This window comes from Danio rerio, chromosome 24, assembly GCF_052040795.2.
Source record: "Danio rerio strain M-AB ecotype USA chromosome 24, GRCz13ab, whole genome shotgun sequence".
Taxonomy (NCBI): Eukaryota; Metazoa; Chordata; class Actinopteri; order Cypriniformes; family Danionidae; genus Danio; species Danio rerio.
In genome coordinates, this window is record NC_141044.1 from 40,199,643 (window position 1) to 40,222,384 (window position 22,742).

The 22,742-nt window shown below is 35.3% G+C and overlaps 2 protein-coding genes and 1 long non-coding RNA gene across 8 annotated transcripts in view; 2 read left to right on the forward strand and 1 right to left on the reverse strand.

The window, feature by feature from the left end:
* The first annotated feature begins 1,476 nt into the window (after nucleotides 1-1,476).
* sbk1 (SH3 domain binding kinase 1) lies at nucleotides 1,477-19,614 on the forward strand. The gene is made up of 4 exons (NM_001446855.1): nucleotides 1,477-1,667; nucleotides 10,529-10,713; nucleotides 11,350-11,552; nucleotides 14,873-19,614. Exons 1-4 carry the CDS (start codon nucleotides 1,627-1,629, stop codon nucleotides 15,644-15,646), a joined length of 1,203 nt encoding a protein of 400 aa, NP_001433784.1. The 5' UTR covers nucleotides 1,477-1,626; the 3' UTR covers nucleotides 15,647-19,614.
* Nucleotides 7,635-10,091, forward strand: LOC141380761 (uncharacterized). The gene is made up of 3 exons (XR_015525419.1): nucleotides 7,635-8,730; nucleotides 9,169-9,501; nucleotides 9,870-10,091. It is a non-coding gene; the product is annotated as an uncharacterized LOC141380761 (long non-coding RNA).
* LOC147831141 (uncharacterized) overlaps nucleotides 10,100-22,742 on the reverse strand; it is a 35,397-nt gene continuing 22,754 nt past the window's right edge. For 3 of the 6 annotated variants that reach the window (XR_015525343.1, XR_015525344.1, XR_015525348.1), the window contains 2 exons: nucleotides 15,977-16,069; nucleotides 10,100-10,675 (listed from right to left, as the gene is read on the reverse strand). Coding sequence is in view for 1 of the 6 variants with exons in the window: in XM_087310189.1 (XP_087166315.1) it covers nucleotides 16,062-16,069 (8 nt within the window). In the remaining 5 variants the exon portion in view is untranslated. Of the gene's footprint in view, nucleotides 10,762-15,976; nucleotides 16,070-22,742 lie in introns of those variants that run through there. The other 3 variants (XR_015525342.1, XR_015525345.1, XM_087310189.1) reach the window with 2 other exon arrangements.

The window sequence follows — 22,742 nt, forward strand, 5'->3', positions numbered from 1 at the left end:
GTTTCATGTCCCTTTAACTCCATACACTAGCCGCATTTCCACTGTCTGGCCAGTGCGAGCCAGGGCTTTAATCGGGCCGGGCCAATCGCCCGGGAGGTTGAGCAATGAGGCCGAAATCATGTCGCGTTTACACTGTCAGGCTAGTAGCTCGCAGCGCATCACGCAAACCTCGCCCCCAGAACGTCCCCCGAATCAAAACGTCACACAATCCGCCCACTTCGGCGGGAATCAGGCAGATAATGCACACCATCACATCATCACGAAACCATTCAAATAAAGACATCCAAAACAAACAAATGACCCGTTATGGTTCAGCATTACATTATATGTCTGTACGCACAGGCCTGTGTTCTCATTCACCATATTTATTTACTCACCGACCGACTGTCGGCATCGAAATCGAGTGGTCTCGCCACTAACGGAGGGACCCAGCGCAGTGAGCGCACCAATCCATATTATAAAACCACAGAAATTCTCTGTTGATAGACAGAAAAATGGAAAGAAAAAAGAAAATATATTTCATAACATGCTCGTTCAGATATACACGTCAAACATTCAGCCCAAATGCTCCGGAAAGATCTGAAACATTAATTTTTCCCTATAGGCTATATGACACTTAATAGGTGATTCCCCTTTATTTAAGGATATTTAGGGAAAGTGTTAAGTACTTCAGCAAATAAGAGCAAGTAATAAAATATAGCCTATGTTTCGTTGCGCTCAGCAGCTATCCACTAAAAAAGCTCTACATGTATTTAAGAAAAAAGATAGCCTAGCCTACAGAGAAAAGCTCTGACTGGCCTTGGCTCGCCCTGGCTCACTCGCTTTAGCCACGATAGTGGAAACGCAGCTAATGAGTACAGCTGAAAGGAGAGTGAAACCAGCTCGTTGAACATTACCTCATTGCAGAATAACCTTTTTTGGCTTTTATTTTTTGACCAATGTGAAATTCTATGAACGAAAAACAAATTTAAAATCTTTTCACTGACTGAAATCACATACTTTTCTTACAGCAGCTTTCAGGCGCTCCGCCATTCAGCCAAAAATCAAGGTAACATTTTATTTTGATGGTCCATTTGAGTATTAGTAGACTGTCTGCTTAATATCTGTTGATACTGCTTCTTCAACAGATGTTTAACCGATAAGAATCTTTGCAAGTACATGTCAACTTACACTAACCCTAACCCCAACCCCAACCTAACAGTCTACTCATAATCTAATGAGAATTAGTTGGCATGTAAATGCAATGTAACCATATTCAACAAACGGAGCATCAAAATAAAGTGTGACCTAAAACAAAAAATGCCATTTTCAATCAAAAACCCTAATGGTACTGGACCAGCATCGATATCAGACATGAAAAACTGGTATTTTGCCACCACTAACAGACACTATAGCTCTGGCAGACTAAATGTATAATGGGCTTGCCATACTCACAGCACACGAGTGATGCTCCGCTCTCCTCATGCTGTTTCCCTCACAAAGAAAACAGCGAGCAGGACTGCGCTTCTCCACACCAGCTCCACACGGCTCAGGATGTAAAGCGACGTGCACATGATCCGCACCCATTCACACTTCTCTCTGCAATGAATCTCTAGGCAGTGCTGTCGGATCGGACGTGGCGTTTGGATGCAGGAACATGAGGGCGAGAGACAGCAGGGCGCCGGCAGGTGAGTTCAGGACTGGGGGGAAGAAAAACAAAAAACTGTGTGGATCCATTTCTTTTGTTTGAAGGCATCTTGAAGGACCTGCTGTGAAGGAAAGGGCACTTGCTGTAATTGAGGGTTTGTTTGTCTCTGCTGGAGGTACATTGTGTGTGCGTTCTTTTCTGGTGAAGTTGGTGATGCTTTTTTATTGTTTTAGGCAGGATTGTTGATGTTTGTTGTAGCCGACAGGAAAAGATGAGGTGGAAAAATAAATAAAGAGGGGAAAAACTGGTTACAGATTAATTTGAGAGTAAAACAGCTGTTTAATTAAATATCCTGCAAATAAAAGAGAATGCATTCAGGATAAAAGGCAAAGAAATTTGGTTACAATTAACTGTTAATATGAAATTAATATAGTATAATATATTATAATATGATATAATATAATATAATATAATATAATATAATATAATATAATATAATATAATATAATATAATATAATATACATTGGTGACTAAATGATTAAAAATATGACAATAATAAAGGTACTTTGGAGCTACTTTTGGCATGGAATAGATTATTATTATTTATGAAATAATAGTTTTTAAAAATAATGCTAATTTTCAATAGCAATATAGTTGTATAATAGTTTTTTATTATTATTTTATTATTATGATTTTAATAATTACTAAACTATAATACATTTTATTGGTATGATTTAGTTTTTGCTTAAAATAATAGTATTAATATATATGATTTTAATGGAAAATTCTTAATTATAAATAAATTATTTTTCAATTTCAATTTGGCGACGCGGTGGCGCAGTGGGTAGCCATGGCGCAGTGGGTAGCATGTTCGTTTCACAGCAAGAAGGTCGCTGCAGCCTCGACTGGGTCAGTTAACTTTCTGTATGGAGTTTGCATGTTCTCTCCGCGTTGGCGTGGGTTTCTTCCGGGTGCTTCGGTTTCCCCCTCAGTCCAAAGGTGATTTGGGTAGGCTAAATTGTCCGTATTGTATGGGTGTGAATGAGTGTGTATGGATGTTTCCCAGGAATAGGTTGTGGGTGGAAGGACATGCTGTGTAAAAAAACGTATGCTGGGTAGGTTGGCGGTTCATTCCACTGTGGTGTCCCCAGATTGATAAAGGGACTAAGCCGAAAAGAAAATGACTGAATGAATAATATTCATTCATTCATTCATTCATTCATTCATTCATTCATTCATTCAATCATTCATTCAGTTTGTTATTTAGTTCCTTTATTAATCAGGGTTTGCCACAGCAGAATGAACTGCCAATTATTCCAGCATATGTTTTCCACAGCAGCCCTTAACACAAATCAAATAAACGAATTTAATTGTTTTTACAAATATAAATAGATTGAACATAAAACAATTAAGTTGTCCCAAAAAAAACTTAAAAATTGTTGATTTAACTTATTTAAATAAGCAGTTTAAACAAGCAGCAAAAGTTTTGAGTCGAATACAAAATATTATACTATGTAATGTAATAAATGTAATAATTAGCAAACATTTAAGTATATTGTATTCCATTTAATAAAAAATAAGTAAATGATAATTCATTTTAAGACACTAAATTAAAAAGCAATAAATAAATAAATAAATAAATGTGAAAGAAATTAAATACATTTAATCAAATTTAATAAACAAAAAATACTATGAAATATGAGCACGAGTGGAATAAATATCTTTAAAAAAAATAAATAATACAATAAATGAAAGTGAAATAATGTGGTTTAAAATATAAATGTAAAAATAAACTAAAATTAAATAATAAAAAGGAAGAAAAATAGAATATAAAAATAATAAAAACATTCACTCATTTTCTTTTCGGCTCAGTCTCTTTATTAATCCGGGGTCGCCACAGAGGAATGAACCGCTAACTTATCCAGCATATGTTTTATGCAGAGGATGCCCTTTTAGCTGCATTTATTCAATTCAATTCAATTCGTCTTTATTTCTATAGCACTTTTACCATGTAGATTGTGTCAAAGCAGCTTAACATAGAAGTCTTTATTGTTTATATGCCAGTGTTTAAATGTAAATATAAGTAGGTATTTTCTTAAATATTAGCAAAGTTTGTGAAATGAATGTGACCTGAGAGAAACCATAGGTCAAATGCCTTCTTTTGACATTCATGTAAAATGAGGTTAGATTTTTATTATTATAATTACAGTTAAGGGACTCTGAATTTACACTATAAAGTGTATTTTCACAAAGCTTCCTGCAGTATTTTCCATTTAATTGAAATTGTTACTTGATGTTTTCTTTGTGGTGTTTCTTGAGAATTCAAAAGACATTGTACAAAATGTCCTGTTTTCGTACTCGCTCTGTTTTACACTCAGTCAGACTGTGTGGAGAAATTATGGCATTTTGCATGAATTCATCTGACGGGAGATTTTTATGGCTCAGTCCCTCAGGATCAAACCAATGACCTTGATGTTGCTGGCGCTGGGCTGTTCAGATATGAACTCAAGAGTGTGTTACATTTACATTTGAATTGATTTCAATACATGCTTTTAAAAAGACTATAAAAGATTTAGAAGTTTAAACAGGTTTGTAGATGTTTTGAATAGTTTGTCAGTGTGATTCATGTTAACTGTAAATTGTTTTTTGTTTGTTGTCTGTTGGACTCGTGTGACTTGTGTACTGCCTAATCTTGGCCAGGGCGCTCTTGTAGAAGAGATTTTTAATCTCAATGTGTCTTTCCTGGTAAAATATAAGTTATAATAATAATAATAATAACATTTCATATTGTTGACTATTTTAAATGAACCAGAGGATTTGAATTGATACATTTAGTTTGTAACTGCATGTAAAAATATACATTTATATAATTTACAGTGTATCTTTAATATAACATTTATATACTATTATTATTAACACATTTACTTGAGTGTAAATAATATATAATATTCAATATTTATATACAATTGAAGTCTGAATTATTAGACCCCCCTGTTTATTTTTACCCCCATTTTCTGTTTAACGGAGAGATTTTTCAACACATTTTTAAGCATAATAGTTTTAATAACTAATTTCTAATACCTGATGTATTTGATCCTTGCCATGATGACAGTAAATAATATTTGACTTGATATTTTTCAAGACACTTCTATACAGCTTAAAGTGACATTTAAAGGCTTAACTTGGTTAATTAGGTTAACTAAGCAGGTTAGGGTAATTAAGCAAGTTAGGGTATAACGATGTTTTTTTTCTTTAGACTATCGAAAAGAAATTAAGCTTAAAGGGGCTTATAATTTTGACCTTAAAATGGGTTTTAAAAAAAATGCTTGTTTAGTCGAAATAGAACAAATAAGACTTTCGCCAGAAGAAAAAAAAAATTATCAGGCATACTGTGAAAATTTCCTTGCTCTGTTAAACATTATTGGGAAATATTTAAAAAAGAGAAAAAAAATCAAAAGGGGGCTAATAATTCTGACTTCAACTGTATATATAGACATATTCAGTAAAACGTTAAATCAGTTTTAAAAATGGAGCTAAATGACATTATTTAAATAAAATTATGATTATAAATATGATAATAATATAGGATATGATATAGTATATGAGTCCATTTATTTATGTAATTAACACTCAATTTCATAATTTAGGCATCGATTTTCGATTACTTCACTTAATTCATGATATTCTACTAGAAAATTATAATTGAATTAAAAAAATGTATATTTAAAAACTTATTTATTTATCTTTTTATAAATTAATTTACTGTTTTATTTAATAATTTTTTCATTTTAAAAATGTATTCATAAATATTTTTTATTTATATTGTCTTTTGTACTGTTTTTCCAAACCTACCCTTTTTTAATTTCTATATAGTTATTTATAAATTAATTTATTTCATTTTTCATATGTACATAGGAGGGATAATAATTTTGCCTTCAAGTGTATGTATGTATATCAGAAATATTAGCCCCCCTTTGAATTTTTTCCTTTTTTGAATATTTCCCAAATTATGTTTAACAGAGCAAGGAAATTTTCACAGTATGTCTGATAATATTTTGTCTTCTGGAGAAAGTCTTATTTGTTTTATTTCGGCTAGAATAAAAGCAGTTGTTAATTTTTTAAAAACCATTTTAAGGGAAAGTTATTAGTCACTTTAAGCTTTATATTTTTTCAATAGTCTACAGAACAAACCATCGTTATACAATAACTTGCCTAATTACCCTAACCTGCCTAGTTAACCTAATTAACCTTGTTATGTAACACAGGGAGTGACAGAGACAAATGAGTTCAGATCCTCATGCAGGTTTATTCAGGATATCAGGCAAGCAATTGTCAATACGGGTGCAAACAGAGGTATAAAAACAACCCAGAATCGTGGTCGGAATAACAGGGAAGAGGTCGGAAGGCAGGCGGCAGACAAAAAGACAAACTAGGCTAAGGTCAAAACACGGGAAAAACAAGACCAGGAAAACGACTTGTAATGTCACTTTACGTAAACAAGACTCGGCCATGTGTGTGTGCTGCTTAAGTAGTGTGTGTAATCAGTCTTTGACAATCCTCCGGTGGTGCGAGTGTAATCAGTCAGAATAAGGAAGCATGTGTGTGTGTGCGGAGTGCATGTATGAAAATGTAGTCCATGAATGGCAGATTTGTAGTCCATCAGTTCTTGTGTGTGAGATCCAGCGATCTATGAAGTTACGATCGCTGGTGATCATGACAAGTTAAGCCTTTAAATGTCTTGAAAAATATCTAGTCAAATATTATTTACTGTCATCAAGGCAAAGATAAAATAAAACAGTTATTAGAGATGATTTATTACAACTATTATGATTGGAAATGTGTTGAAGAAATCTGCTCTCCACTAAACAGAAATTGGGGAAAAAAATAAACAGGGGGCTAATATCTTTAATGATTCTGACTTCAACTGTATGTGTGTGTGTGTGTGTGTGTGTGTGTGTGTGTGTGTGTGTGTGTGTGTGTGTGTATATATATATATATATATATATATAATAAATATAAATAAATAGATAAATATACAATATGGATAAATAAATAAATTAATCAATAAAAAAAAAAATATATATATATATATATATATATATATATATATATATTTTTTTTTTAATTAATTAATTAATTTATTTATTTAATATTAATAAAATGATTATAAAAATTTTATTACATTAAAACATTTATTATATTTAGATGTGTGTTGAAAAAATCTTTAAACATCACTTGGGAAATTTTTTCAAATATATAAATATTCTTGGGAAAACATATAGCATTTTCCTAAATTTAGTATTCAAAATGGATTTAATTGTCATTAAGCAGTGTTGGGCAAATGTGAATTTCCATCGCAATTACAAAAATGGCTTTTCCTGTCATTCCAAATCCACCATCCAGTGTGTAGAGGCTCACAGAATTAAAAAGGAAGAAAATGCATGCCCTCAGATTCCCCTCAGCCCAATTCACCGCTTGAGAAGGAAGCAGCGGAGAGAAACGGCAGGTGATTTAATGCAGCTCAGAGAGTGAATGCAGACCGAAAGGAGAGCGTTCCTCAATCCATACCTCATTTGAGTGTCGGTCAGGACAGCAGGGGTTCGGAGAGGTCGTTTTAAGGTCGTGTTCTCCTTCATTTGCTACTGCTGCTGCTGTTGTTGTTGTAGTGGCTGTCGGCCGAGCGCAGGCTGCTGTCAGCACTCATGATGATGATGAGGACGTCACTACTGATTCTGGGTCAGCGCTTTATTCCCCTGAGCTGCAGCAGACCTCAGCGCTCTTCAAAAATTTACAAAGATTTGACTGCTTCGTCGAGTCAGGTACATGACGAGGAAAACAGAATGCTGACAAAAGGGAAGAAAAGAGGACACGATGAGCGCTGGAGAAAGAGAGAGATTCCAGATATTCAAGCTGTTGCATCTTGGCCAAATATTTTCCTAATTATGAATCATCTGAAATAAGGCTGCACATTTCTGGCTAAAATGAGAATCACAATTTTTTTTTTTTGCTTAAAATCTAGATCACGATTTTGTAGATCTAAAATAAAGGTTAATATGAGGAGGTTTTTAATTTTGTAAATTCTCAAGCATATGGTACATAACAATAATAATATTTGGCCTATGTGTAGCTCTACTGTTGGTTAAAATGCTATATTTTGCAAAGAATTGGAATGGTGAACTTGAATATAATTAAAAAATGTCCTTCACTGTAAAAAAAATCTGTAGTTTTACGGTTTATTTCAGGCAGCTGGGGTGCCGGAAAAAAACGTAAATTAACGGCCGTTAAATTACAGAAATATACCATAAAATAACGGATATTAAATTACAGACATTTAAATTTTAGGGCATTTCTGTAATTTAACATCTGTTATTTGACAGTATATTTCTGTATTTTAACGCAGTTACTTTATGGTATATTTCTGTAATATAACGCAGTTACTTTATGGTATATTTCTGTAATTTAACGCAGTTACTTTATGGTATATTTCTGTAATATAACGCAGTTACTTTATGGTATATTTCTGTAATTTAACGCAGTTACTTTATGGTATATTTCTGTAATTTAACGCAGTTACTTTATGGTATATTTCTGTAATTTAACGCAGTTACTTTATGGTATATTTCTGTAATTTAACGCAGTTACTTTATGGTATATTTCTGTAATTTAACGCAGTTACTTTATGGTATATTTCTGTAATTTAACGCAGTTACCGGTACTTTATGGCATATTTCTGTAATTTAACGCAGTTATTTTATGGTATATTTCTGTAATTTAACGCAGTTACTTTATGGTATATTTCTGTAATTTAACGCAGTTACCGGTACTTTATGGCATATTTCTGTAATTTAACGCAGTTATTTTATGGTATATTTCTGTAATTTAACACAGTAATTTTATGGTATATTTCTGTATTTTAAGGCTGTTATTTTATGTTATATTTCTGTAATTTAACGCAGTTACTTTATGGTATATTTCTGTAATTTAACGCAGTTACTTTATGGTATATTTCTGTAATTTAACGCAGTTACTTTATGGTATATTTCTGTAATTTAACACAGTTATTTTATGGTATATTTCTGTATTTTAAGGCTGTTATTTTATGGTATATTTTTGTAATTTAACAGGCCTTATTTTCTGTAAATTAATGGCCGTTATTTTACGGTATATATCTGGATTTAACGCTGTTATTTTTCAGGATATTTTTGTAATTTCACAGTCGTTATTTAATGGTATATTTTTGTCATTTACTGGCTGTTATTTTACGGTATATTTCTGTAATTTAACAGTCGTTATTTTATGGTCTATTACTGTAATTTAACGCCGTTATTTTATGGTATGTTTTTGTAACTTAACGATTGTTTTTCTTTGTAATTTAACGGTCGTTATTTTACAGTATATTTTTGTAATTTAACGCCATTATTTTATGGTATATTTTTGTAATTTAACAGTCATTTTTTCTGTAATTTAACGGCCGTTATTTTACGTTAAATTTCTGTAATTTAACGCCATTATTTTATGGTATATTTTTGTATTTTAACAGTAATTTATTCTGTAATTTAACGGCCGTTATTTTACGTTAAATTTCTGTAATTTAACGCCATTATTTTATGGTATATATCTGTAATTTAACACCGTTATTTTTATGGTATATTTTTGTAATTTAACGGCCGTTATTTTACGGTATATTTCTGTAATTTAACGCTGTTATTTTATGGTATATTTTTGTAATTTAACAGTCATTTTTTCTGTAATTTAACGGCTGTTATTTTACGTTAAATTTCTGTAATTTAACACCATTATTTTATGGTATATATCTGTAATTTAACACCGTTATTTTATGGTATATTTTTGTAATTTAACAGTCATTTTTTCTGTAATTTACGGCCGTTATTTTACGTTAAATTTCTGTAATTTAACGCCATTATTTTATGGTATATTTTTGTAATTTAACAGTAATTTATTCTGTAATTTAACGGCCGTTATTTTACGTTAAATTTCTGTAATTTAACGACATTATTTTATGGTATATATCTGTAATTTAACACCGTTATTTTTATGGTATATTTTTGTAATTTAACGGCCGTTATTTTTATGGTATATATCTGTAATTTAACACCGTTATTTTATGGTATATTTTTGTAATTTAACAGTCATTTTTTCTGTAATTTACGGCCGTTATTTTACGGTAAAGTTCTGTAATTTAACACCATTATTTTATGGTATATTTTTGTAATTTAACAGTAATTTTTTCTGTAATTTAACGCCATTATTTTATAGTATATTTTTGTAATTTAACGTCGTTATTTTATGGTATATTTTTTGTAATTTAACAGTCATTTTTTCTGCAATTTACGGCCGTTATTTTACGGTAAATTTCTGTAATTTAATGCCGTTATTTTATAGCATATTTTTGTAATTTAACACCGTTATTTTATGTTATATTTCTGTAATTTAACGTCGTTAAACATACATCTACATAGAGTTAATGACTTCCAAGAATATTCCAGTAAAATGAGAAAGATAGCAGAAGACAGAGAAGACCATCAGGGAGATCTGATGGAGAACAGACCTGCTCACAACAAGGACACGAAATACAGCAGTAACAATACAGTCCTAAATATCTCTCTGAAAATAAAAGAATAGCAGAGTGATTAATGGTTCAGAGGAACAATAATGCCTCAATCATGTTCATGAAGAATTTCTCCAGCACATGAATGATATAATCATTGGCAGCCAATCAGAATTGCATCGTGATTTTGAAGAGCTCGAGCATTTAAAGTTACAGGTGACAAAAGGGCAGTGGTGCTTATTATATGACAGGAATAAATCATGAACATTAAATGCTGCACGCTTGTGTTGATATGTGCATTTGGGATAAAGTGTTTGTGTGTGTTTGTCAGTGCCCAGGTTGGTGTTCCTCCAGCGGGACGGGGTGTCGGGATGGGCGGAGCTCCGGTCGAGGACATGCAGGCTCTGTCAATCACGTCTCTCTCCGCCTCCGAGGTAGAGCAGCAGTTTGAGTTGATTAGTCCTCTGGGGAAAGGCACCTACGGCAAAGTCGACTTGGTAGTGCACCGGACACAGGGTGAGTCAGTATGAAAATGAGGCTGTGCCATTCCCTATTTACTTCTTTCTAGTGGAAACAAGACAATACGCTGTTGACTGTAGTGAATATGATTGATTTTAATCGTGCTTTACACTGAAAGAAAAATGTCTGCAGAATTGTTGCAAACTATTTATTTGGGCTGAATTTAAACAAACAAGTTAGATTTAATAATGTTCAACTTAATTTGTTTGTTTAAATTCAGCCCAAATAAATTGTTTACAACCACTTAATGTAAAAAAATAATAATAATCCAAGGAGTCATCTTTGAATTATTTTTTTCAGTGTATTAAATGTTAAACTATAATTAATAAGCACTTCAGGTGTTGTTAATTCTAAGTTCATGTTAGTAAAAATAATAACTAACAGTTATCAAACCTTATTGTATGTTGTTATTAGTGTTACAATACATTTAATACATTGATACATTAACACAGGGACTTGCTGCCACCTACTGGTAGATTTAGTGTCGTATTTGTTATATATATATATATATATATATATATATATATATATATATATATATATAGTCAAAATTGCACATCCCTAATTCAAATACGGTACTGTTTTTAGGCACCATATTTATTTCATATATTTATTTATTCCATATTTTTGCAGGTACTAAATTGGCTCTGAAGTACGTGAGCAAGAACAAGACAAAGCTGCGTAGTTTTCTGCGGGAATACAGTCTGAACGCAGCACTCGGCTGCAGCCCATTTATCATCAAAGTCCTGAATGTTCTGTTTGAGACGGAGGACAGCTATGTGTTCGGCCAAGAGTATGCGCCTGCCGGAGACCTGTTCGACATCATCCCACCTCAGGTATTATTATCATGATAATATAGGGTGTCACGGTTGCACAATCGCCTCACAGCAAGTAGGTCGCTGGTTCGAGCCTCGGCTGGGTCAGTTGGCATTTCTGTGTGGAGTTTGCATGTTCTCCCCATGTTCGCGTGGGTTTTATCCAGGTGCTCCGGTTTCCCCCACAAGTCCAAAGAAATGAGGTACAGGTGAACTGGGTTGGCTAAAATTGGCCGTAGTGTATAGTTGCGTCCCAAATCGCATACTTATGCACTATTCTACGCCATTTTGTAGTATAAATAGTGTAAGTAGTGCGTTCACACAGAAAACTCTAAAAATAATAAGTGCACTTTAATTACCCGGATGATGCACTCAATCAGCCGGTAAAATGAAGTGTGTAATGATGGACACTTCACGCACTCAATGACTGTAGGTTTGCTCACAAAGCGGAAGGGGCGGAGCTATCGGGCGCATATGTTGGGTAACTTTATTTATTTTGGATGGTGAAAGCAAAATTCTCCTATGAGAGTGATTATAGCACCTCCCGATGGTGAATGCGGTTACACTCACGGCAGGTATTATTTGATGATTCGGTCGTTTATTTCACTGATTTGGCAACCGTCAAACGTCATCAGGGAAACGGTTTGAATTTCCGCATAGTAAAAAAAACATTAGTGTGCCATTTGGGACGATTTCACATATGTATACTATACTGGTGAGTGTGTAAGTGCATAAGTACATAGTGCATGAGTGCATAGTATATAGTGTGCAATTTGGGACGCAGCTTATGAGTTTGAATTAGTGTGTATGGGTGTTGTCTGGTGATGGGTGCGGTTGGAAGGGCATTCACTGCATAGAACATATGCTGTATTAGTTGGCGGTTCATTCCGCTGTGGCGACCCCTGATTAATAAAGGGACTAAGCCAAAAAGAAAATGAATGAATGAATGAATGATAAAATAAAAAAGGTGACACGGTGACTCAGTGGTTTCTGTGTGGAGTTGCACGTCATGATTTTGCCAAGTACGATGCAATCCTGAATTAACATCTATGTTGATCCTGAAACATCATTTTTGTTGGAAAATGTATTTCATACCTATTCCCTACCTCTAAACCTTACCATAACTGCAAATTATTCCCAAACCAGAGGGGAATAATAGTTACAAGTGTTACAAAACATTCATTCATTAAGACAGGCACTTGCTGCCACCTACTGGTGAATTAAGGGCGTACTCACACTATGTACAGTTGCCTCGGACCGGGCCAAAGCACGCTTGACCCCCTACCCGTCTCCCCCGACGGCCCGCACTCACACTTACAATCTGGCCTGGGCGTGCTTACGTCATCAATGCTGCGCTGTTCACTAAGCGCTTTCGCTCAGCACAGTGAAGATTTCTCTAGTTATATTGCTTTAGTCCTTACAGATGCGGTGACACGCAGTCAGATATTTCGCCGAACAGATCCGCCACTTTTGACTCTCATAAAAAATCATAAAGCCCTCATGCTGCAGGAATCAGGAGCTTTGCTGAAGGTGCGCAGCTTTCATGCAGTGAGGGGTTTGCGTATTTAATAAACTAAGGCAGTTTGCCTTCACTGAACAGTAAGAATGATTAATAAATCTATATGATACAGTCCCTTAAAAGTCACGTCTCGCTTTCAGTTTGGGGCTTTGGCCCAAGTGAACCGTGCTCAGGCACACCTCTTCCAACCGGGTCAGGGCCGGCCAAGTGAACCGTTCCTGAGCCTGATTCAGCGCACTCACACTTCTCAAACGATCCGTGAAACGGGCATGGGCACGGTACGGATAGCATAGTGTGAGTAGGCCCTAAGTCTCGTATTAGTTTTATCCATATATTCAGTTGAAGTCAGAATTAATAGCTCCCTTTGAATTTTTTCTTCTTTGTTAAATATTTCCTAAATTATGTTAAACAGGGCAATGAAATTTTTACAGTATGTCTGATAATATTTTTTCTTCTGTAGAAAGTCTTATTTGTTTTATTTCTGCTAGAATAAAAGCAGTTAGTATTTTTTAAACATGGAGTTGCAATTCTGGATTAACATCTATGTTGATCCTGAAACATCATTTTTATTGGAAAATATAATCCATACCTATTCCCTACCCTTAAACCCAACCATGACTGTAAATTATTCCCAAACCAGAGAGGAATAATAGTTAGATGACAATCATGTAGAAGTGCAAAACCTGACCATAAGCCTAAACTTAACATAAACAGTAAAAGTATCCCTAAAATTATTGGCTGATTGAAATGTGGCTCCGGGATCAACATAGATGTTAATCCTGGATCATGTCCTACTTGATGAAATCAGGTTGGCTATGTGGAGTTTGCATATTCTTCCCGTGTTGGTGTGGGTTTCCTTCTGGTGCTCCGGTTTCCCTCACAGTCTGAACATATGCACTATGTGAAGTTTATTTATAAACTAATGTCGAGAGGATTACGTGCTTATGATTGCTTGCAGCCGGTTCTGCATTATTCAATTTATGATTCACCAATCAGATGATTCCTAAGCCACTATAAATACCCCAAGTTCCACATGACAGCCATCTTCGTTTTGAAGAATCCACCCCTACTCCTCCTTCTTTCCTAGATGAGTGGCACGGTGGCTCAGTGGTTAGCACTGTTGCCTCACAGCAAGAACATCACTGGTTCTAGTCCTTACCAAGCCCATCGACGTTTCTGTGTGAAGTTTACATGTTCTCCCCGTGCACACGTGGGTTTCCCCCAGGTTCCCCGGTTTCCTCCCATTGTCCAAAAATATGCAACTTAAGTTAATTGACTAATCAAATCAGCACCATCGACATGCTCCTAGTAAGTAGTTATCTCTTAAGAGCAATCACTGTCTGTTCATTAGCTACTACAGCAGGGGAGTTCTCGAGATCTACCTGAGCTTAAACTCCCCTCTCGCCTTGCAAATGAGAGGGAACTTATGAGCTCGGGGCTCTCACCCGGGACAGCATGCCAAACAAGCTTTATAATCAATCATCAGCTAAGTGTGAACTCTTGAAAGGTGAACTGAATGAACAAAATTGGCCATAGTGTATGAGTGTGTGTGAGAATGGGTGTATGGGTGTTTCTCAGTTCTGGGTTGTGGCTGGAAAGGCTGATGATGACCACTCCTATTGAGATCTTGTATGAAGCCAAAACCGAGAGGCTGGAAGGGCATCAGCTGTGTAAAACAAAGGCTGGAATAGTTGGTGGTTCATTCCACTGTGGCAACCTCTGATAAATCTAAGCCTAAATAAAATGAATGAATGAATGAATTGTGGGTGTGTTTTTAATATATGCTGATCATCCTCTCTTTTATCTGTGTCTCTGTTTTTAGGCCGGTCTGCCGGAGGAGATGGTGAAGCGCTGTGTGCAGCAGCTGGGTTTGGCTCTGGACTTCATGCACAGCAAGAGTCTCGTCCATCGTGATGTGAAGCCAGAAAACGTTCTGCTTTTCGACCGCGAGTGTCGGCGCGTGAAATTAGCGGATTTAGGCATGACACGGCGGTCGGGCAGCCGAATCAAGCGGATCAGCGGCACAATCCCGTATACGGCCGCCGAAGTGTGCCAGGCCTCAGTCTCAGAGGGGATCATCGTGGCCACCACGCAGGACGTGTGGGCTTTTGGGGTTCTGCTTTTCTGCATGCTGACCGGGAACTTTCCGTGGGAGGCAGCGTTGCCGAATGATGCGTTTTTTGCAGAGTTTCAACGATGGCAGCGGGGGGCGTTTCCACCGGGTTCTGTTCCCTCCCAGTGGCGGCGCTTTTCTGACGATGCGTTACGCATGTTTGGTCGACTGTTGGCGCTGGAGCCAGAGCGTAGGTGCGGCGTTAAAGAGGTTTTCTACTTTCTGAAATACGACCTGCTCAATCATCACCGCCGACGAGCGTCCTGTAGAACGTCTAGGGGAGGAGCCACTCATTGCTCCGCCCACAGACACGCAGACCCCTCTCCTCCGTCAGGCACTTCCTGTCTACGCCCCACCCCCCTGAAACGTAGCATCCTATCCGAACTGCACTCTTCTAGAGAGGAATCCTCCAAAAGCCCGTCGCCAAACCGCCAAGACAAGAGCAAAGTGATGATGACCACTCCTATTGAGATCTGCGTATGAAGTCAAATCCGGGTCTTAAAGTGTACGACATTTCTCGGGACGACAGCAACAAAGGTAGCAATATCATTTCAGAAGTACTGCTGGAAAATGTGTGCATGAGAAGGACAACGTTGTGGATGTTTTAATGAAGAAGCGGCGTAAATGTAGACTGTTAAGAAGTAGACTTTGAAACTTTATAGTATAAGAAGATTGACAGGATCACAGTAACACCTTCGGTAGGTCACGCTAGCTCTAGACACTGATAGATTCACCGGTAAACGTGTATTCAATTACATCGTTTTCATTTTGAAGGAATAGTTCACTCTGAAATGTGAAAGGAAGAGCATTTACCTCATGTCATTCCAAAGCTGTATGACTTTCTTTCTTATGTGGAAATGGATACAGGAATACTGTACAATGCTCCGTAATGTGGCTGTCAGGATCCTGAAATGACATAAAGCACCATATTCAGAGTCGTCTAAAGCCACACACTGCTTTTCTTACTTAAAGTTTTTGTCTTCATTTTAATCTAAAAATCAAAACTTCCATAAATCAAGAAGCATATATATATTTTAAATAAAAAATAAAGTTTATTTATAAACTAATTTCGAGAGGATCACATGCTTATGATTTACCACAGCCGGTCTCGCATTAGCTAATCATAATCTTCCAATCATATGATTTCTAAGTTACTATAAATAACCACAGTCTTCGGTCCACATTTCTCTTCGTCCGGAAGAAACCCCCCCCTTCCGCCCCATTCTCCTCCTTTGTCATAGATCGGGCGGCACGGCGGCTCAGTGCTTAGCACTGTTAGGCTCACAGCAAGAACACTGCCGGCCCTGGTCCTCGCCAGGCTGGTGGGTGTTTCTGTGCGGAGTTTATATGTTCGTGTCCGCATGTGTTTCCTCCGGGTTCTCCAGTTTCCTCCCACCCTCCAAAGATTTGCATCACACGTAACAGACTAAGCAAAGCAGGCACTTTAGCTCTCTTATTTCTCAAAGTAGTTCACCTTAGTCCCTTCAGCCGGGGAGTTGTTGAGATCCACCTGAGCTCAATCTCCCCTCTCGCTCTGTGAACAGGAGGGAGCCCTGGGCTCGAGGATCTCTTGAGCTCAGGGGATCTCTCCCAGGACAGCATGCCAAACAAGCTTATAATAAATCATCAGCTAAGTGTGAACTCTTGAAGTCAAATTTAACTGGGTTTTTCATGCTAATTCTGCCAATGGGATGAGTAAAATAATCTTGTTTTCAGTCTGAAATAAGTTTAATTCACTTAGTCCATTGGCAAATTATTCAGCTTGTTTTAGGGAAAAACTCACTTCATTTTATTAAGTAAGAAAAGCATTGTTTGCACTGCTAAGTCAATGACCAAATACAATATTCATACTATAGGTATTCGATATATTTGTCATTGACATTAATATTATTTTGGATTATATTAATAAAATCTATAAAACTTTTTTTTTTATCCTGGAGCAACTGTAGCGCTGTATTCACACGTAAACAGTCCATGTTAGTCGTCTAAGGTTCTTGCTCTCTAAGGATACCTTTAATGGTAAATAAGTAAAAGAAAAATTAAGGATAAAATTAATTGTTTTCAGAAAACTTTTCTCAAACTCAAAGACATATTTCTTTTTGCATTTTCAGCTCAAATGTTGAACTGTTTGTCAAGGAAAGTTGATCATTATGTGGCTTTAAAGACTTCTAGGGCACTTTTAAGGTGCTTTTTGTCTTTCTCAGAGAATTTATTATTAAATTATTATAAGTTTGCTACTATTTAAAATTATTGTTTTATGTTTTCTGATTTTAATTTTAGTTAAATGTTTTGAGTGATGAGTGTTTATTTGATTTTTTTTTATTTGACAAGATATAAATATAACGTGTATGTTTTAGGAATTTTAGTTTTAACTGTTAAAAATTGTATTTATGTTCATGTTTTTTTAAAACTCTGCGTTAAGTTCATTTAATGGATCAGTCATCTGGGAATGGCATGATAAATAGTGTGAAGAATATTGGGTGAACTAAACCTTAAATGAAACTTGGCTTCTAGGGCTACACCGTTCATAATAATAAATATGAAATACTTCTTAGTGCAATTTAAAATAAATTAACTTTTGCAGAGAGAATTACATTATGCATCTTAAATACCTATACACTACCTGACAAAAGTCTTGTCATCAATCCCAGTTGTAAAAGCAACAAATAATAACTTGACTTCTAGTTGATTAATTGGAAAATGACGCATGGACCAAAGATCCTCTTAGAAATCAGTCAAGTTTGGTGAAGGAAAAATCATAGTTTGGGTTTACATTCAATATGGGGACGTATTTGTGCTGCCCATTACATTACAAACCTCAGGAGAGGGCAAATTCTTCAGCAGGATAGCGCTGCTCCTCATACTTCAGCCTCCACATCAAAGTTCATAGTAGGTCTAGGTGCTCCAAAATTGGCCAGCCTAGTCACCAGACTTAAACATTATTGAGCATGTCTGGGGTAAGATGAAGGAGGAGGCATTGAATATGAATCCAAAGAATCTTGATGAACTCTGGGAGTCCTGCAGGAACGCTTTCTTTGCCATTCCAGATGACTTTATTTATTAAGTCATCTGGAAATTAATATTCTATACTGGACATTATTTCTGTTAAGTTACAAGACTTTTGTCTAAGCAAAGTCAGAGCTTACTGTCCTAATTAAATCATTAAAAATGAAGGCATGATCATATTTTATTGTGGTAAAATAAGTGAAATCTAGAGGCCTTTGCCTTTCATATAAGCCACTTCTGATACCAAATGATCAACTAGAAGTCAAGTTATTATTTGTTGTTCCTAAAACTTGGATAGGCGACAAGACTTCTGTCAGGTAGTGTATTTATTTAACAATCAAAGGATATTTAAATGTATGATTTTACTGCCACATTGATATATAATCAAGTTTTGATCCAAATAATCTATATCCACAAAGCAAACCCTTTAAAAAAGATTGCAAATTTTTGTGAAAAACAAAATTATAATTGGATTTTTAACATAGTATGTGCAGCCCTAGTAACTCCAACATGTTTATCACTTATAATACCACTTATAATAACTAAAGTCATTCCTTTTCGGAGACTCGCATCATGAATCCAGCCTATATATATATATGACACAATCACGCAATGTGCACCAATAGAAGAATAAGATATATTTTATACTGGATTTGTTTTTTAGTTTTAGTAGCCAAACCGGATGCCACGACGACCTGGAGACAATCTGGATGAACATCCCGAGAGATTTTAATCAATCTTCAAAGCATTTTTTAAGAGTCTCCATAGATCACAGGGATTTTATTACATCTCTTTGTATTTGATGTGTGATTCAAACACCTTTCTAGGAGATATTTGAAGAAGCTGGTGTTTTTTGTAGAGATCTGAACACGAGACCAATCTTCTGTTTCCTCGTAAAATGGATCAATTGTAAACCGAGCCTCCGGAGGTTAATGAAAACAAAAAAAGCAAGAACATCTGCTCCCTAGGACATTGTGACTGTTTCGTCAGGTAGTGCTAATTTGTAGCTCCTTTTGTATCTGAGAACAAACAATCGTTGAACTAACTTCCACACAGACTGTTTTTAGTCTTAAAATAAAGTGTATGTTTACATAGGATGCATTAGATTTCGATTTAGGTGGTAAATAGAGCAGTTAATGTCGTAATATTTGAAGTACTTGTGTTGCAAAGGAGCACATTCAAAATAACTCAAAAAATGCTGAATGATAAACATAATAATTGTTTAAAGCTAATGGATTTGGTCTTTTTATAGAACTGTTTCATGGTAAATGTTCACATGACTTTGGTTTATCCACTCATGATAGTTGGTGTTTTTAATTTTGTGCAAATAAAAGGGTAAATATATATAAAACTCAATGTTATTTAGCTGCTGTAAGGATTGTGATACAGTCGTAGATTGTTCTGAATGATAAACAGCTAATTAAACAGATTTAATGCACATGGAATGGACAGTCTGTTTTTTTATTTGTCAATTCATTTGTCACTACACGTTAGGGGAATCTATTACCACAACTTAAAATTCATGCATACTGAAAATATATTGGTATAGATGCAGATTTTTTTTACAGAAATTGTGTGGAAAGATGTAAGGACAGATAGTGTTTGCTTAGGATTGGATACAAACAGTCCACTGTAAAACTTGTTTCAGTGAGATAAATGTCATTCTTGAGATTTTCAGACTCACAGTAAAGTAATATAAATATTTAAAAGTGGTAATGTACAAAATTAGGATGACACAGCAAGGTTATGTAAACACTTACTGTGTTACAGTGATGTAAATGTTTATAGTGTTACAATAAATGGATGTAAATGTTTACAGCATTACAGTAAGGGAACGTGAATAATTTAATGTAAGCATTTTCAGTGTTACAATGAGGTAGTGCAAACGTTTACATGCTACAGCCATGTAATATCAATATTTACAGTGTTACTGTGTGTAATGTAAATATTTACAGTTTTACTGTGAGTAGTGTAAATATTTACAGTGTTGCTGCGAGTAATGTAAATATTTACAGTGTTACAGTGAGTAGTGTAAATATTTACAGTGTTACAGTGAGTAATGTAAATATTTACAGTGTTACAGTGAGTAGTGTAAATATTTACAGTGTTACAGTGAGTAGTGTAAATATTTACAGTGTTACAGTGAGTAGTGTAAATATTTACATTGTTACAGTGAGTAATGTAAATATTTACAGTGTTACTGTGAGTAGTGTAAATATTTACAGTGTTACTGTGAGTAGTGTAAATATTAACAGTGTTACTGTGAGTAGTGTAAATATTTACAGTGTAACAGTGAGTAGTGTAAATATTTACAGTGTTACAGTGAGTAATGTAAATATTTACAGTGTTACTGTGAGTAGTGTAAATATTTACAGTGTTGCTGCGAGTAATGTAAATATTTACAGTGTTACAGTGAGTAATGTAAATATTTACAGTGTTACTGTAAGTAGTGTAAATATTTACAGTGTTACAGTGAGTAATGTAAATATTTACAGTGTTACTGTGAGTAGTGTAAATATTTACAGTGTAACAGTGAGTAGTGTAAATATTTACAGTTTTACAGTGAGTAATGTAAATATTTACAGTGTTACTGTGAGTAGTGTAAATATTTACAGTGTTACAGTGAGTAATGTAAATATTTACAGTGTTACTGTGAGTAATGTAAATATTTACAGTGTTACTGTGAGTAGTGTAAATATTTACAGTGTTACTGTGAGTAATGTAAATATTTACAGTGTTACTGTGAGTAGTGTAAATATTTACAGTGTTACTGTGAGTAGTGTAAATATTTACAGTGTTACTGTGAGTAATGTAAATATTTACAGTGTTACTGTGAGTAGTGTAAATATTTACAGTGTTACTGTGAGTAGTGTAAATATTTACAGTGTTACTGTGAGTAATGTAAATATTTAGAGTGTTACAGTGAGTAGTGTAAATATTTACAGTGTTACTGTGAGTAGTGTAAATATTTACAGTGTTACTGTGAGTAGTGTAAATATTTACAGTGTTACAGTGAGTAATGTAAATATTTACAGTGTTACTGTGAGTAATGTAAATATTTACAGTGTTACTGTGAGTAGTGTAAATATTTACAGTGTTACTGTGAGTTGTGTAAATATTTACAGTGTAACAGTGAGTAATGTAAATATTTACAGTGTTACTGTGAGTAGTGTAAATATTTACAGTGTTGCTGCGAGTAATGTAAATATTTACAGTGTTACAGTGAGTAATGTAAATATTTACAGTGTTACTGTGAGTAGTGTAAATATTTACAGTGTTACTGTGAGTAGTGTAAATATTTACAGTGTTACTGTGAGTAGTGTAAATATTTACAGTGTTACAGTGAGTAATGTAAATATTTACAGTGTTACTGTGAGTAATGTAAATATTTACAGTGTTACTGTGAGTAGTGTAAATATTTACAGTGTTACTGTGAGTAATGTAAATAGTTACAGTTATACTGTGAGTAATGAAAATATTGTGTTAGGCAATGTAATATTTACAGTGTTACAATAAATTAACCAGAAAATATTCAGATTTTCAGTTCAATATTCCTCAACGCTTGTCTTTTTAATACAAACCGCTTTTCAGTCATAAAGCAGGCTCGCCGGCAAAACTAGTGAAGACACGATAGTTCACAGCATACTGTAGACATAAAGAGAGTTGAAGGTGAATCAATAGCATCATTCACCTGCCCTTCATTAACATTCTCTGACATTTCACCCTGTCTGTGTCACTTCACTGAGTTCAGTTTGATATGTGTGTGGATTTGTGTCTTTATCGCTCTTAAACGCACACAAGTCTTTCAAGCGCAGCGATCAACGTTTCCGGGGTGGTTTGTGTGCAATTTTAATCATCTGACAAGAGTCGCACATCATTAAAGACGGGCAGATCTGCGGATAACTGACTCCTCTGCTCTCTCGCTGCCCTTTTCTCCCTGTTACTTAGTTCATCTTTTTATCCCTTTTTATCCATCTTTTTTATTCTGAAGGTCATTAAAACTAGGTCTCTCTCTCTCTCTTTCTCTCTCTCTCTCTCTCTCTCTCTCTCACACACACACACACACACACACACACACAAACACACATTGATGTAAAACACTAATGAGTTGTTTCTGGTAGTAAAAGAATAAATGCAGAATTAGACTGCAGGAAACTAGAAAACTGAGACAGCAGACACCACCAGCCTGAAACTGTGTGTGTGTGTGTGTGTGTGTGTGTGTGTGTTTATGCCTATAGTGTGTGTGTGTATACCTTTGCCTGTGCTGCTGCCTGTAATGTGTGTGTGTGTGTATGTGCCTGCCTGCCTGTGCCTATAATGTGTGTGTGTATACCTTTGCCTCTGTGTGTCTGTGTGTGTGCTGCTGCCTGTAGTGTGTGTGTGTGTGTGTGTGCCTGTGTGTGTGCCTGTGTGAGTGTGTATATGTATATCTGCATGCCAGTGCATGTGAGTGTGTGTGTATGCTTGTGTGTGTGTTTTTATCTGTGTGTCTGTCTGTGTGTGCATGTTTTTGTGTTAGTATGAGTGTGTTTTTGTGTCTCTGTGTGTGTGTGTGTGTGTGTGTGTGTGTGTG